Source organism: Leuciscus leuciscus, assembly GCF_965113295.1.
Source record: "Leuciscus leuciscus genome assembly, chromosome: 20".
NCBI lineage: Eukaryota > Metazoa > Chordata > Actinopteri > Cypriniformes > Leuciscidae > Leuciscus > Leuciscus leuciscus.
In genome coordinates this window covers 15682252-15700359 of record NC_138744.1, presented here as the reverse complement: position 1 = coordinate 15700359, position 18108 = coordinate 15682252, and the positions used below count along the sequence as shown (strand labels likewise).

The window sequence follows — 18108 nt, the reverse complement described above, 5'->3', positions numbered from 1 at the left end:
ACGCTACAGAGACCACATCCTGTCAGTAGGGAGTTATCATGTGGGGATTACGCATATAAACTGGCCAACTGGGCAGTAGTACATATGGAACGTCTCTGGGGTAGCTCCAGCTTAGTTAGGGGGGAGTCAATATCGGGAGAGACGGCAGAGTGGGCTCTGCCAGGGAAAGACACGGGGCTCGCCGACAGAGAAGCCATATCGTGAAAGAATACACATATGGGATCGACGTAGGAATCACAACATATGGGCACCTAGCCTAGCACAGGGGCTAACTAACTGTGCATACTCACGAGTGCTAGGCCTAGCATTGGATGTCTCCGCTACGTCTGACTGCCGAGGGTGCTGGAGGAACTCCATACAGGGTTCGCCAGTTGGGGAACTCACCTGTGGAGCAAATAAGTGCACGTATTGTAAAACCTCACAAATGTGTTGGGTGTTGCCCATCCCGCAGCTCTACAAATATCTGCTAGTGAGGCACCAGGTGCCAACACCCAGGAGGGAGCAACACTCCAAGTGGAATAAGCACTCACCCCCAGAGGGCATGGCTGATCTTGGGTTTGAAGGACCCAAGATCAGCCAAGATCAGCCAAGGACCCAAGATCTTGCTCAATGAAGGACCAGCGAACACATCGCTAGTCCTAAGCGGCTGTTCATAAAGGATGCGTCTGTGGCAGTGGAATGGGAAATAATAACTCAAGGTAATGAGACGCAAGTTGAACTTCTTTTAACTTGAGCGAAGTGTTTTTAGAATGTTTAGAATTCTTTAATTTGCGTGCGAGACGCGGGTGCAACAGCAAAACAAGTCCGTCAAGCACAAAAATACCTTTAAAGGGATAGTTCACTTTGAAATAAAATTTTGGTATGTTTTAGCTTACCTCAAGGGCATCCAAAAATACCTTTAAAAGGGATAGTTCACTTTGAAATTAAATTTTGGTATGTTTTAGCTTACCTCAAGGGCATCCAAGATGTAGGTGTCTTTTTTTCCGCAGTAGTTTCAATTTTGATATTTTTAGGTCAAACTGTTCTTGTCTGTCAGTCATATAATGCAGGTCGATGGTCACTGTCTCAAAGAGCATGCACAGAGTCCAAATTAAAACAATTCCCCATCGTCCAAATTAAACAATTCCCCCATCGTAAATACACATTGATGGCCCAAGACACGAAACGAGCGGTTTGTGTGAGAAAACGAACAGTATTTATATCGTTTTTACCTCTTGTACACAGCCACGTCCAAGTGATCTGAGAGCGCGGGCGGGTATAGATATATACACTAGATGTCGCATTGGCTACGGTTTCGTTCCAATGAACTGCAGTAGCCAATGCGACTTCTATTGTATATATCTATACCCGCCCACGCTCTCAGAGCTATAAAACTTATCTTTCCTTAGTAAATTGCCTGTTTTGGCTGTAAATTGTATTTTCCATCTATGATCTAGGTGGTTACAGGCTTGCTAAATAAAACATAATACCTTTTTATGCAGATGCTTAAAGGTATTAAAGCACTTGAACTCTATTAATTGCTGCTTGCAGCTATACTTTTATATTTTTTGTCCATCAAAGTATAACAAAACAATTTTTCAACAAATGTCAAAGCAATGGTTGAAATAAGTTTCCTTTAAAAAATAATTTATTCTCTTGTGTTGTTTAAATAACAAATATATATATTTACAAAATATTGCTGGCAATAAATATACTAACTCAACATACTCTCTTCAAGAGCTAAAAGACAACAAAATGCCCTGTCACATTACATCAGAAAGAATTACAAGCATTGTAAATCCGCACACATCAGCAATCAGCACACATCACAATTCCTTCTCATAAAATATTTGTGTTAATAATTAATACATTTATTGATAAATAACTCATCATATTTGTGTAAGTAGTCATTCTGATAATAACAAATGCTAATACATCTTCAGCAGCACATAATCATTGCTGTTCACTGTGTCAGGTATGTATATTTTTATCAGCATTCTTTAAATAATGTGTCAACAAGTGTTGTAACAGCATGTCTTAGTGTTTCCTCAGTTATCTCAACAATCAATCAATATCACTTCAGTAAGCTCAATGATGTAAAGTGCTATGTTACAATTCCCTCAATAAAAATAACATCTGTAATATTGAGGTTCACTTTTAGGCTATATTTGTTTAATTTAAAACCTTACAGCATCAAATGTTGACTACTGTTTTCTGCACATTTAATACAGTCATTGTATTTCATAAAGACAAGTAGTTTCCACATAATTTCTGATTTCTAAATACATGGTATTAATGGACATCATATCATGTGCAATACTAATATATACATTAAAAAAATCACAAATAATATTGCAAGTTTAAAAACAATCTATAAATAAAATTGCATGAAGACCATGAAAAAGTTCAAGTTTTCTTAAATAAATAAAAATGTGCCCAAATAATTGTCTTATACATTCACAGTGTAACTCTGTGAGCGTTTTCGTAATAGTCTCCGAAACCACATCCAATAGAGGCAGATCATTACAAGCCAGTAGCACACATAAGCTGCAGATCCATATATCAAAAACTTGATCTCTTCTTTTTTTCCATCTGTTGTCCACTTCTCATTGCATTCCCTGTAGATCGTGTACCCCAGGCCTCCCAACAAGATGGCTGCCCACACTGAAAGGGGTGCTAGGGGAATATAGTTCCCCACCATCTTACGACGACCCGATGTCCCCCAGCTGCTTTTATTCATGGTGATAATGGCAAAGTATTTGGCAGGCAGGAGGCTGGTCATGTAGAGGGCAGAGTATAAGGACATGAAGAGCATCACTGCATTTTGTCGTAGGATGCAGGCATAGGCTGCCTTTATCAGACCAATCAACTGGATGCAGCACAAAACCCACAAAATGTCCCATAGAGTGCCTGTCCAAAAGAGCTTGATAATGGTGGCAGTGACAAAAAAAGGAAAGATGCCTGAGACAATGGATTCGTAGGTCATCCACAGGTTATGCTTGTGCCACCACATAGCATTATAGAGCCATTCACGAAAGTAGGATTTGGTCCAACGCGTCTGCTGATTGAGCCAGCGCAGAAACTGAGCGGGAGTCTCTGTATAGCACTTAGAACGGGCAGTATACCTTATAGGAACAGAAACTCACAGTTAAAACATGTCTGTTTGAAATTAAATACAGTTTAGAAGTACTTGACAGGAGAAAAATGTTATGCTCATTATAGAGGACGATCTCTTAGCAATTTTACTTCTAAATCATCAATAGTGAATCATATTTGGCCATACAGTAACTACTTACTTTGTAGCATAGCCCATGCTTAGCATTCGATTGGTGAGATGGCGGTCATCCCCAAAAGTGCAGTGGGTACCAAGAAACTTCTGGTTGTACCAGGATTCCAAAAACTGCTGGAGGAGGTCATTCCTATAAAGACCTGAAGCGAAGATAATCAAACGCATTTATTCATACAGACAAAATATTAAAACTTAGATCAGAGTAACAAAAATATGCCTACTTGGTTAGATCAGATTAGAACTGAGTAATCAGTGCTCTGAGTGGACCAAAGATAGTTTAAATACTTATTTAAAAAACGTATTTTGTTCTACACTCTTAAAAATAAAGGTTCCAAAAGGAGGTTTTCGCAGAGATGCCACATAAGAACCATATTTGGTTCCCCAAAGAACCTGTCACATCTGTCAGTGAACAGTTTTTAAAAGAACCACTTTTTTTCTTATAGTGTTATGAAGACAAATTATGAAGACAAACTTTTTTATTTGAAATAAGCTGCACCGATGACTCATGCAGTATAAGACCAAGAACATGCATTTATAGTACATAGGGTCAATTTTGTTTCATGTAAACTTTTGGTTTAAAAAGATTTTTTATTACATACCTAAGGGGCCACTGATACAGGAGACACAGTCAAAGAAGGACTGGCAGGACCTCTCAATGTTAAACGCCATCCAGTAGCGCAGGCTGCTCATGAAGCTGATATAGGAGTCTTTAAGGTTAAGGATCATCACGTCGCCTCCCACGGCACCGTATTTCTGGTTACTCTCCAGCACCTTGCAGAGCTCCATTGTGGCCAGAGGGTCTAATTTTGTGTCCGAGTCACATACCTGATTACAAAAAGTAGAATATGAAGAAAATGGAAGAGTGATGGAGTATTTCTTACATATTTGTTACCCTAAAATGCAATGCTTAATTTGTTCTTAGTATAAGTACTTGTAAATATCACTAACCTGTATATAATCCACAGAGGATCCTAGTGCCTTGAATGCTGTATACATCACTTCCCTCTTTCCTCCCCATTTTTGCATGATGCAAACACACTTCTTGGTCCTAATGAGTTCTTCAACCTCCAAGCGCTGGGGGTCTTCAAACATCACCCCATCATTTTCTTCTGTACCATCAGCTTCAGCATCTCTAACTTGGCCAGTGGGGTTCCAAGAGTGGTAGTTGTTTTGCCATATATAACAGCCAGGATCCTGGTCTGCAAAGACCTCCCGGAACATCTCCATCATGTAGCGGTCATCTTCAGAGTTTCCGTCCACCACCATGACAATGCGTAGCAGCTCAGTTGGGTACTGCAGAGCCCGTACTGAAAGAAGGCACTCACGGAGATAGGCAGGGTCCTCCTGAAAGGCTGATATAGTAAAGCCAATGGATTTTGTGTAAGAGCAAGGTTTGCGTCTTGCATGCATGCGCCGATGCTCCACGAAGGCAAAAAGGCTCTGAATCAGGACATGGAAGCTTAGCAGCAGTCCATAGAAACCAAATGAGATGATGTTATATGGAGATGTAACTATCAAAAAACCATAAATGTACGCCCATAACATCACCCCAAGGACCAGGAGAGCAAAAAGAAATGTAAGAATGGCTCGGATCAGAGAGCCAAAACTCCTTAATACTGGCTTGATGTCCATTTTATTATCAAATTGCTAGAAATAATGAAAAAAGAAAAGTATTTACTTTTGAAGGATAAACACTTTAATCATCATCATAAAAAATTGGTACTGAAAAAACATCAGGTAAAGTTACTCGAATATCATTTTTTTTTTAATTACACATAATATAATGTGTAAAATTACACATATAATAAATAGTATAGAATTAAAATAAATAAGCTGTTTTTAACATACCTATTCGGACAAATCTTTACCCAGGTTTATTCACCCTTTCCTTAACCTGCTCTCCTCCAGATCTAACTGTTCATTCAGGACCTCAAACTTATAGGCTGTCTCTGAGCTCAGGGAACACCCTTTCTGCAAATGTGTAATGAGCTGCAAATGCGCCTTTACTCAGAGCACGCCTCACTCACAGGGCTTCCATCCATGACTCACACAAAATATACGTCACAACTCGACTCTTCTTATTGCATTTACTGTTGGGTATGTGAGGCTTACAGATGATGGACGATCGTCATCAATTTAAGGTTTTAATATCTTGGTTAAAGTTCAAAGTATCTTAGGGAATAGTCATGGTTCACAGGGTGTGCATGCTCCTGATAATTTATCACGCTATTTTTTGCACTATTTTCCCTTTTTAGGTTTATATTTATATCTGGGATAAAATATACAGAATAAAAATCATTATGGAAAGTCCCCATAAAACATGAAAGCCCAGTGTGTGTGTGTGTGTGTGGTTAAGGTAAACCCTACATTATGGGGACAAAATGTCCCAACAAAGATGGCAATATCTGTAATCGTTGTGCAGACATTTTTTGGTCCCGTGAGGAAAACAGCTTATAAATCACATTAAATGATGTTTTTTGAAAATCTAAAAATGCAGAAAGATTTCTGTGATGGGTAGGTTTAGGGTTAGGAATATATACGTTTGGATTTAAATAGGCAAATGCTTCGAGTCTGTGACTGGATCATTATTGCAGCATGTTTCTAGCATGTTTTATGTTTGACAATAGTTCTTCTAACCCTAATTGAGGGAATGTGTAGCTTTTCATTTCTTAAACAACTATGTAGGAAGACACATCATGGCCATATTCCAGGATGAAAAAGCCAAGATTTATCAGACTCAAATTCTGAAAGAATGGCTGGGAGGGAGCATGAATAATCATTTTCAAACATGAATTGGCACATCTGAGTCCAGACCTTAAAAGTCTTTGGGATGTTTTTGAGTAGAATTTACAGAATGCTCAACTCTTGCATTGTCAGTACAAGATCTTGACCAAAAATAACATTACAACATTTGGATACATTTTTGGTCAAGATCTTGTTTTGACAGTGCAAGAGTATATGTATCTGTATAAATGTGTGTGTGTGTGTGTTTGTGTGTTCAATATACAGTAGGCTAGACCTATGTTCAAGTTGATGCTTTCAACATAGATGTTTTTATCTGAATCATTGGAGTTATGCAAACAAGACTTGTGAACTGTTTTCCCTAACAGATTTCAAAGTTTCTCTTTTCTTCTTCTTCCGTATTTTTTTTTTCTTTTTTCGTCTTCTAGATGTTCGTATTTTGGACACAATGAATGCTTTCTGGACCTGTCAGTGATGTAATTGTTCAGTGTTGTGGTATCTTATCAAGGAAACAAGAGGGTGTAGGCTATAATAAGAAAGAAAAGCTACCCCTTCTCCTCATTAGATAAGTTTTTCCATAGAAACTAGAACGGGGCACAACCTAACGCTTTTTGACTTTCTCGGTGTGTGTAAACCTACCGGTTCAGAGTATTTTTTTCCACCTGCATTAATTTCACACATGTCTACATCTTAAGAAAAATGGTTCTAAACAGTATACCAAATTAGGGTTCTTCGGCTTGTAACAATAGCAGAACCCTTTTTGGTGCTAAATATAACCCTTTTTATAAGGTTCCATAAAGAACCATGCTTTTAAAGTGCTATATAGAACCTTAATGGTGTTATAAATAACCTTTTCAACAATATTTATTTTCATAAATATTAGTATATTCATATTATTATTAGCCTACTATTCTTTTTGTATCAATTATTTATGAAATTAGTTTTTTTTTCTATCTGCCTGCTCTTATATCTTGTTGCCTCTATTTGGGTTTTAAAAACTGCATGTTGTGTCAATTAAGTACTTTTATTTTTTATTGACATGGCAGATTGTAGCAAAAATGACAGTGCTCTATAACAACAGAGGTTAGCTGAATACATATAATAAATAAATAATAAATAACAATTGACATTGAACACAATATAGATGTAATGAAGACCAAGTTCCAGTGAAATATCTTCACAATCCTCTATGATGTCTTCACGTCCTTCATTATGTGTGTATTCTGAGTGGCAGTTTCTCTCTGCAGATGATGAGTTTATGGGATGTGACAGTATCTGAAATACACAATTGAGTTTAGAGTTACATTGTGTCTCTTCCATTTGATTATGTAAAAACAATTATGTTCATGAAAGCCTCAATTAGCAAAAATGGGAAGAAAAAGTGAGCTTAAAAGGAAAAGGTGATATAAAGTCATGGTATAGCTTTAAAGGGTTAGTTCACCCAAAAATGAAAATTCTGTCAGTAATTACTCACCCTCATGTTGTTCCAACCGCGTAAGACCTTCGTTCATCTTCGGAACACAAATTAAGATATTTTTGATGAAATCTGAGAGCTGATCACTTCTCCATAGGCTGCTAGGTGGCCCAAACTTGCTGGCCCAGAAAAGTTATTAAAGAGATCGTTAATATAGTCCAAGTGACTACAGTGGCTCAATCTTAAGTATATCAAGCGACGAGAATACTTTTTGTGCGCAAAAACAAACAAAAATAACGACTTTATTCCACTATTCATTTCCTTCTCTCTGGGCCTCGTAGTGTTTTTGCGCAGCGCGTCTGTGTTATAAGTCATCACGCATCACACACATGACAAGCGTCGGCCAATAGTGAGCCTACGTGGTGACGTGTAACACAGACGCGCTGCGCAAAAACACTACGGAAACTAACTCGAGGCCCAGAGAGAATGAAATGAATAGTGGAATAAAGTCAGTTATTTTTGTTTGTTTTTGCGCACAAAAAGTATTCTCGTCGCTTGATATACTTAAGATTGAGCCACTGTAGTCACTTGGACTATATTAACGATCTCTTTAATAACTTTTCTGGGCCAGCAAGTTTGGGCCACCTAGCAGCCTACGGAGAAGTGATCAGCTCTCAGATTTCATAAAAAATATCTTAATTTGTGTTCCGAAGATGAACGAAGGTCTTACGCGGTTGGAACAACATGAGGGTGAGTAATTACTGACAGAATTTTCATTTTTGGGTGAACTAACCCTTTAATGTTTTTTTGTGACTGGGTATGTTCAGGCATAAGATCATAATAAAAATAATAAAACAATATACATCATAAATTCCATATCTCTGTTATTTACTTTGTGGAGAAAAGAAGATGAGTATCTTTAACTGAACTGCTCACACTTACATGTTCTATTAAACTAAAAAGAGAAAAAGACATGATTGGTAGGAAATGATTGTTACAATTTTTTAAGTTATTTAATTTATACTATATAATTTATAGACATTTTAAGAAAGAAATCACAACCTGTTGAGAATATGTTGACAGTCTGTGTAGTAACTGTAGTTGTAGCTGAGCTTCAGAAAATCAGTAATGAGGAGGCTTTGACAGTTACAGATTTGAAAAACAAAAAGGCGGAAATAAAGAACCCTAAACTAACTCGAATAACCATTTTCAACAAATCGTCTTCAGGACGATACAGTACTAAATAGAACTGTTACTACGTGTAAAGAACCTTTAAAGAACCATCTTTTTTTTAGAGAAAGAACCATCTTTTTTTTAGAGTGTAGAACAATCTAAAATGTTTTCTCCAAAAAAATACAATTATTAACTTTTTCATATAAAATAATGGCATTTTTTAATAATTGAAAATAAACTAATATTTGAGTTTGACAACAAACACACAGAAAAACACAACTATACAGCGATTTAAGCCTGGTTAGCCTGTCATCTGCTGGTTAGATCAGCATGAAAGAACCATGTCAACTGTTAAATAACAGATAGCCTATAATATTAAAATAATATCAGATTTGTCTAATTTTAAATAAACACAACAAATAGAGATGAAAAATTAGCATAAGTAAGAAATTTACTTTTGCTATAAGTAAATAAATGTTCAGTGATATCTTCCAAAGATTTCCTGAATTTTGGCGCAATGTTTTCTCATAAAGTGTTTATATGGCAACTAGTAAATACACTAAGTTTCGTCATGCTAGCATGTGTGGAAGAATTTTAAACAAGTGTGCTAAAACTAGCCCACGGCCCACGTAACTGTGTGCCCCGCTCACCCCCTACTGTCCATTTATCTGAGATAATTATGGCTTTTTCTGTTTAGTTTGTTTTGTAAATAAAATAGTCGTAAAGAGCATAATGTGTATAGCTTCACAGCTTTATCTTATATCCCACGACTCCCCTGCATGCATTTCTATTTAAGAAAACAGAATACCGACCTCTTGTAGCCTACAGTGTTGTGATCTCCTGAGATCAGTGTGAATTTTTCACTTGTCATTTGACTAGCACAGGTTATATTTTATAAACGTAGTTTTAATTAATCGAGCAAGTCATACATGTGCACAGGGTTTCTGCCACATTATTCAATAACGTTAGGCCTATGTACTCATTAACTACCATTGTTTCTTTCTGGAATGTTCCCGAAGCGAAATAGCCTAAGAGGCAGGAGAAATCTTGCTCAGTTGAATTGACCATTGGCGTTAGAGTTCTGAGTGTCAGAGATTAAAATCTTTATATAGACTATGGTTTATCTGGACAACCCGAATTTTGGCTTTTGAAGTTCCAAAGATGAGTTTTTTTTTTAGATGGATAGGTATGAAAGTTGTCGGTTTAAGTTTATACAAATGGTCTTAAAAATTGTTTTAGAACAATCCCGTTTTTCTCATCACCATATTATACCAGCAGAGGGCAGCACCACATCATCTTGTTTTCTCGGTGACTCGGTCGCCCCCTATCGTTCCATTTCTGATTGCTTTTCTATTCGTGTACAAACAAGACTATAAAGAAAATGAAACATTGCAGTCTTGTTCCTCAACTTAAGGTATTATAGAAAGTGCTTATACCATAGGATCTAAAAGGCACCCAGGCCAAGATGTGGTTTTTGATCAGGAGTGATCATGCACAGATTGTAAAAACTATTTCAAAACATGCTGTTCTATTCCAAGGAATATGCAAGATATGTTATTTTAGAATAAAAGCCACTCACTAAGATAATATTTTGCAATGTTTGTGCTTGTGTTGTGTAAGATATGGGCGTTAATAAGTATAAATAGTTGTATGCATACAAATAATATTAATAGTTAAGGCTGACTTAAACTGAATGAGGAAGTAATAAGATTGTGAAAACTATAACGTGACATGTTCTAAGAAAAGGAAGATGTTAAAGAGAATAAATGAATGTTAAAGATAATTGATAAATGAATAATTGATACGATGAAACAACAACATTGTGCTATTTATGTAATATTTTAGGGTAAATTAACAGAAATCAGATAGATAATGATAATGTCTGTGTATGGTAACCTGCAATTGTTACCTTAAGGAGCTGTTTGTTATTTGGTGTTGTCTATACTTATGTTTTAAGGTTGATGATTTTAGCATGAAGTAATAAACTATAGCTTTTTATATACACTTAATTCTGACGAATGTTGTGCAGCCTCAAATGTTTAAGGTTAAAAATTATGTTTTTTATATATTGCAAAACACTTCACTGTCAAATCCACGTGGTAAAGACAGCTCACTGACATACAGCAGTTTCACAGATGGTTGAAAGTCATATGAAAGCCAAAAGTGGTTTCCAGATGTTTTTGCCAGCATGAAAATATATAAATGGGAACTGAGGAAGTGTCAATCTTTTCATCTTTATGGTAAATCATGCCTCTTTTTTCTAAATGTGATCTCATTATGTCATAATAATATATCTTTCAAAACACTAATTTGTGGCAAATTACAATAATTGTATAGCCTATGAATACAGCAGGTGGTTATTAGTGTAAGACTTATGTGGATGTACAACACTTCAAGAGCTCTCAGAAACAAATTTTTTTTTCAAATTCACTTAATTTCTATAAAAAAACAGAAACCGGTGCTCTTGAGAACTTTCATGAAATGTTAAATCCTTAATAACAAGTTGAGAACCATGTAGTTCAACTCAAGTGCAACAGTGCAATTTTAATTAATTTTAGACATTTCTAGAAATATTTTTCTTCCTCTGTATTTCCTAATAGCAGTGGAAAATACATTAGTTAGTCACTCTTGTGTGTACAATTGTTAATACATGTATTAAGTAATGACTGTAGATTTCAGGCAGCAGATTGTCAGGCACTCTATATAGACACATGTGCCAAGGTGTTTATCAGTGGCAGACAGAAAAATAGATGTAAGGTTACATTTCACTAACCCCATGATTATATGTACTTAACTTTTAAATATAACGCATTCCCATTCAGTATGGGCAAGTTCTCTTCTCTTCGCTCTTTAAGTCACAGCTGACTTGCTTTTATTTGTTGAACTTCAAAGGACATGGTAAGAAGTTCTGGGCACTGGAATAATGATGAAAATAAATGCGTTTTCTTTTTCTTTAATGGTCCCCTCTGTCTTTAGAACTGCATGGTCATTTACTGTTCAAAAATGTGAAAACTTTAGGGGAAAGTTTTTTGTGTGTGCAGGCCTATTGTAAAAAAAACAAAACAACACAAATCACATGTTAAGTTGCCATATGGGTCAATAATGCCACTACCCCGTGTTGGACAGTGATTAGCAGATTAATCTCTGCTACATTTGCCTCAAAACCAAGAAATGTAACGGCAATACAGTGCTATGCTCCATCAGCTGACAAACTTGATGAACAGTTTTATAATGAGATCGAGAAATTACTTGCAGAGACTCCCAAACAGAATTTATTGGTAATTACAGGTGACTTCAATGCCAGAGTTGGAGAAAATGAAGAAAGCGTGTTCTAGGAAAGAATGGGCATGGCGACAAAAATGAACGGGGTCAGGTATTGCATTGGTAAACTTCTGTGCTGAGCACCGTCCAATGATCACCAACACCCTTTTCTGTCTACATTATAAACAAAGACACACATTGAGAAGTCCAGCTAGGGTCACCAGAGCCCAGATTGACTACATTTTGATCAGTGAACAGTGGAAACATTCAGTTAACAATGCACGTACATGTCTTAGTGCAGAGTAAGATAACCGCCACACTATGTTGAGTTCTGGTCTAGTTTGTTTATATCGCGCTGCCTTTCTGCTAGTGAGTTTAGGGCAGCATTTTGATTTTCTGTCGTGATTGTGAAAAATGTCACCATTGTAGGTCATTCATGCTGAATCGAGAATTGCCATAGGAACTCACATCATCGTTCAGGGAGAAAACTGGACAGTGTTATACAATTTTCGCCTTGTCTACGTGTAAAAACACTAAGGGAAGCAGGTTGAGGAGGTGACGGGAAGACCCTGGATAGCAAATCTAGTAATAATGTCACTGATTAAACCTTATCACTCAATAAAATAATCACATTGCTGAGTGTTTTTGAATGTTTTGTATTTTGTTTGGTTTAATAAAATTAACATTACATTTGCAAGTATGACTCTCACTTTGCTTGTGAGTTAGCAGAACATGCATGCAGCCACTTTAAAACTGTTCACAGGCTTCTATGGATTCGATTTTGGTTGTCATTTGTTGAAATAAATACAAAAAATACAGTGTGTCAGTGGCTGTCCGAATCTCCTCCGTGGTCCCATGGGAAAGTGAATATTTACAATGACAACAATAAACCTTCAGTTAAATTTCACCTTTCCAACAAAGAAATATATCGACTTCTGTCACATTTTTTATTTGGACATTTCTACCATATGATGGCTGACGCAGCCATAAATGATGCAAAACATAGGCATGTTGAGTTCTACGGGTAAAGTTGTCTTTTCTCGAGATCTGAAGCCAAAAATTATCCTTAATTTTGTATTTATTGTCAACGCAGTGCGGCAGACAGCAGACCATGGCAGGCTATATGAGTGTGCTCATTGGCTGTCCTGCGGCAACTGCAGCAGCCTACCAGTGAACCCTGCGTGACGTCACGCCCAATGAGGGCGCTTCGCACCATCCACGCGCCTGGCCCGCCAGAATGGGTGTGGCTAGCGTGTATAAAAGAGGGGCTCACAGGCTGGAATTCTGATTTTCATGTCTTCAGCGAAGCTCTTCGCATCACTGGATCTTGAGAGCCGCCGCCGTTGAAACAAGCGACCAGCAAGCCTAGGAAGCGTCTGAGGAAGCCGACCGTCTTCGCCGCCTTCAGCCCTCCGTGCCTGCTACGCCATCCGCCGACATATCCTTTTCACTGCTGTGTGTGTTCGCCCCGCGACACACACTTTCTCTCCTAAAAGAGCGTGAGGCGTTTTTATCAAAATGCCTCGCATTTCCTGCGGTTCGTGCAAAGCCCCGCTCAGTCATGGAGACCGCCACGTCATCTGCGCTCTCTGCCTGGGCCGCGAGCACGCCGCCACCGCACTCTCTTCGGGCGGCTGCCCTGAGTGCGAGGAGCTTTCATTGTCGACCCTGCGGGCTCGACTTGAAGCTTTTAACGACGAAGCTGTCACTCCGCCTGTCCCTGCGGGGCCGCGCAGAAAGAAGCGCCGCTCCCAGAGACCACCGGAGTCACCCGCGGCAATGAGAAGCTCGCCGGATCCGTTCCCTCGAGCTTCTCTTTCTCCCTCTCCGCCCCCCCTCTCGGCCGCGCAGCCGCCGGCTCTCGCCCGCGCCGCCGCCGCTTCAGGGTATGAGGCGGATGAACTGGACGAGGACGCCGCCGCTGACAGCTGTTCTATCCTGGCCTCTGACAGCGAGGAGGCGGAGTCCACTGCCTCCTCGTCAGTCCAGGAATCCGGCCGTACTCGAGCCGGCGAGGATGCGGAGCTTCTGCGCCTTCTCACCAAGGCCGTTGACCAGCTTGGCCTCAAGTGGTCGCCGCCTGAGGAACCAGCGCCGAACAGGCTCGACGGCTGCTTTCTCCACCGCCGCCGCCGAGCACCCGCTTCAAGGACTGCACCTTTCCTTCCAGAGCTTCACACGGAACTCTCAAAATCGTGGAACACTCCATTCTCCGCGAGAGTTTCCTCCCATTCCTCCGCGGCGCTCTCACAGGTTGACGGCGCCGCCGAGAAGGGGTACAATGCCATTCCACCCGTGGAAGAGGCGTCGCAGCGCACCTTTGACCGCCCTCTGGATGGCGTTCAAAGGCTGCCCTCCCGTCTAAAGCCTGCAGGACCACTTCTGCCCTTGTCGGCCGCGCTTTCACTGCCGCCGGACAAGCTGCATCAGCCCTGCATTCTATGGCGATATTACAGATCCTCCAAGCCGATCTCCTCCGTGTTTTGGACGAGAAAGGCTCGGACCCTGTCTCCATAACGGATCTACGCAGCGCGACGGACCTTTCCCTTCACGCCACGAAATCCGCTGCCCAGGCTCTTGGAAGGTGCATGTCTTCGCTGACCGTCACAGAGAGGCACCTCTGGTTGACGCTCGCCGACATGAGGGATGCTGAGCGCAACGTGTTTCTCAACGCCCCGCTCTCCCCCACCGGCCTCTTCGGCCCAGCGGTTAACGGGATCGTTGACCGCTTCTCGGAGGTACAAAAGACCACGCAGGCTATGAACCTCTTCCTGCCTCGACGCTCGAGCTCAGCCGCACGCCGTCCACGTGACCAGCCAGCACAAAGCTCCACACAGCGTCCAGCTCGACCTCCGTCTTCGCAGCGACGACAGGGCGGCCGCCCTGGATCGCGCTCGACCAGCCGCAACAGGCCGCCTCCCTCACGGGGACCTCGGCCTAAGATCGCGCTGAAACCCGAGCCAGCGAAGTCCTCCTAGCAGCACTAGGGAGGAAAAGACGGTTAAGTCCCGCTGCGGCCGGACCACCGTCAAAGCTTCACGCGCTGTCAGTCCCCGTCGTCATGGCTACTGCAGACGCTTATCTAGCAGCCGGTAAATCGTCCTTCTCGCCTGCACTCAACCGCCGTTTTCACGGCGACCCAGAGAAATCTCAAAAAGAGCTCAATGTCTGGTTATTCGGCTCACGCCGCATGTGTTTCAAGTGTAGGAAATGTGCCCGCGTTTCTGTGTTCACCCCTACTCACAAGCACTATAAACCCCGTGTCTCTATCAGAGCCCACTCTCATAAAGCGGACAAAAGCCGCTCGAGTGTTGAATGTAGGTCACGTGTCCACAAACTCGTGCCCACACCTACCCACTGCCCGCTCTGTTAAACGGCCCCTCACTACCGGTCACCCGCGGCGTGTAAGTCCTGTGCCCGCCCCCGAGCGCTCACACATACTAACGAACACTGCACCCCCAGCGCCGCTATCGCGCGCTGTCCATCACACAATATGTTCCCCGTCCAAAGCCACCGGGTTAATGTGTGTGAAACGGCCAGCCATCTCTGTATGCGAGCCGCCGTATTCAAGCACCGAGAGCGCGCGCACCGCGCCCGCGCCTCCGAATCAGGTTCTCGAGCCCGTACATCACGGCTATCGGAACCCGGAGGCCATTCTGCCCTTAGCTATACATGTGAAAGCATGGGAAGCTATTCCAGGCGTTTCAGAATGGGTGCTGAGCACAGTGAGAGAAGGCTATTCACTGCAGTTCGCTCGCCGTCCCCCGCGCTTTCGAGCGCGAACCGAGACGAGAGTGAATGGGGAAGTAGCACACCTACTTCGTGCAGAGATACCCGTTGAACTGTCAGAAGGGGTCATAAACACGATAACGCAGTCTAGAGCCCCTTCCACGAGGAGACTCTACGCGTCTAAATGGTCAGTGTTCACTAAATGGTGCGCCACTAGGAGCCTGGATCCACGCACATGCGGGGTTTCGCGGGTGCTCTCCTTCCTACAAGAGCTGTTGGACAAGGGCAGGTCCCTCCACGCTCAAAGTATATGTTGCGGCTATCGCAGCGTTGGCTGAGACGACGCGCAGCCATGCAATAGGAAGAAATGAGCTCATTATCCGCTTCCTTAGGGGAGCCAGGAGGATAAACCCCCCGCGGCCCCCCTCGGTTCCTATCTGGGATCTTTCTTTGGTCTTGGAGGCCCTGAAAGCTTTTCCCTTTGAACCATTAGATTCCGTGGATTTGAAATACCTTTCGCTTAAAACCGTTTTTCTGATAGCTCTGGCATCAGTAAAACGAGTGGGGGATTTACACGCGCTGTCTGTCAGCCCTGCGTGTCTCGAGTTCGGACCTAATGACTCTAAAGTCATCCTCAAACCGAGACATGGTTACATCCCAAAAGCGATTGACACTCCCTTTAGGGCGCAGATCATCTCCCTGTCGGCTCTGCCTGCATCCGACAGTGATGATAGTGATAACCTCCTATGCCCCGTCAGGGCGCTGAGAGTGTACATCACACGCTCCGCCGCCTTCAGGCGTTCCGAGCAGCTTTTCGTTTCGTTTGGTGGGCGCACCAAGGGTCTCGCCGCCTCGAAACAGAGTCTGTCCAGATGGATAGTGGACTCAATCGCAGCTGCATATGCATCCAAACACCTGCAGTGCCCTACGGGCATCAGAGCCCATTCCACTTCGTGGGCTTGGTCTAGCGGGATTTCTATTCACGACATATGTATGGCGGCAGGCTGGGCCTCCCCCTCCACATTCGTGAGATTTTATAATCTGGAAGTCCCCGCCTTGCAGGCTAAACTGTTATCAGTCTAAGTGGGATGTATGTTCTGCCCATCTATTATGCGCAGACTACTCCTATGTATTACTAGCTTTTCTGGTAAGCTGCACTAGGGATAAAAGTCTCTTTATACAGACCGGTGGTTCCGCTCTGTATTTTTCCCCATCATGCGCTGATGTATTAGTGCGGGCCCGCGTTGCTGGCCGCCTAGTCTTCACTTGTGGCGCTAGGGCTTACACTTTTCATACATGGACCGGCGAGGCCGCTCTATATATTTTCCCTGTGATGTGCTTGTGTACTGTGCTGGCCCGCGTTACTGGCCGCACTCACCTCGGGTTTATACACAGACCGGCAGTGCTGCTCTGTACCCTTATGAAGTGCTTATGACATGTGCTGGCCCGCGTTGCTGGCCGCCTGTTCTCGCATGTTACTTTCCCCGGGTTCCCTGGGAATCATGCATTGATGCTCGGCGCGCACGGCGTTGACAAGGGGTTCCCGTAGCGTAAGCAACTTACGCAATACGAGAGAACCTCTCGTAAGAGAACGTACTCGGTTACCTAACGTAACCTCGGTTCTCTCTAGAAGAGGGAACGAGTATTGCGTAACCTGCCGTGTCGCGCCACGAGCTTATTCGCTTCAGTCTATGAAAACCAGAATTCCAGCCTGTGAGCCCCTCTTTTATACACGCTAGCCACACCCATTCTGGCGGGCCAGGCGCGTGGAGGGCGCGAAGCGCCCTCATTGGGCGTGACGTCACGCAGGGTTCACTGGTAGGCTGCTGCAGTTGCCGCAGGACAGCCAATGAGCACGCTCATACAGCCTGCCATGGTCTGCTGTCTGCCGCACTGCGTTGACAATAAATACAAAATTAAGGATCATTTTTGGCTTCAGATCTCGAGAAAAGACAACTTTACCCGTAGCGTAAGCAACTTACGCAATACTCGTTCCCTCCTCTAGAGAGAACCGAGGTTACGTTAGGTAGGCTAACCGAGTACGTTTGTGATAGTACTTCCTATGTAGAAAATCGCTTCCTGCCCTCCATCTGCATTTCACGCCACTGCAGTGACGTCATGTCAAACAACAAAATACAATCTAAATTAGTCGAATTTAATCAATTGAAATTGCTCCTGAACAAGCTGGCTTTAGACTAAGAAGGGGCACGTAAAATCAGATTACGAATCTGCGGATCATCCTTGAAAAAGCGAAGGATAGAAACGAGCCACTATTTATGCTTCATTGATTTCACTAAAGCATTTGACAGGGTTCGGCACAACCAACGGCTAACAATGCTCGTGTAAAAAGGTTGATAGTTCAGGGAAGAAGGAGGTGGGAACCGGCGAACTTTCAACAAAACGTTAATAATCATAAAATGTGACCCTGGACCGCAAAACCAGTCACATGGGTACATTTTCTGAAATTTAGATTTATACATTGTCTGAAAGCTGAATAAATAAGCTTTCCGTTGATGTATGA

At 42.1% G+C, this 18108-nt stretch overlaps 1 protein-coding gene across 1 annotated transcript; it reads right to left on the bottom strand.

Moving 5' to 3' along the window:
* Positions 1-1545: 1545 nt before the first annotated feature.
* Positions 1546-5240, bottom strand: has1 (hyaluronan synthase 1). Its single transcript, XM_082149612.1, has 5 exons — positions 5117-5240; positions 4217-4915; positions 3868-4093; positions 3276-3408; positions 1546-3104 (listed from the first exon to the last, which is right to left on the bottom strand). Exons 2-5 carry the CDS (start codon positions 4898-4900, stop codon positions 2429-2431), a joined length of 1719 nt encoding a protein of 572 aa, XP_082005738.1. The 5' UTR covers positions 4901-4915; positions 5117-5240; the 3' UTR covers positions 1546-2428.
* Between the last annotated feature and the right edge of the window lie 12868 nt (positions 5241-18108).

Coding starts and splice junctions, on each gene's coding strand:
- has1 (XM_082149612.1), bottom strand. CDS start 4,900: ATGGACATCAAGCCAGTATTAAGGAGTTTTGGCTCTCTGATCCGAGCC. Junction 3,409..3,867: donor CTGTATCAGTGGCCCCTTAG/GTATGTAATAAA, acceptor TCTTCGCTTCAG/GTCTTTATAGGAATGACCTC. Junction 3,105..3,275: donor AGCATGGGCTATGCTACAAA/GTAAGTAGTTAC, acceptor TGTTCCTATAAG/GTATACTGCCCGTTCTAAGT.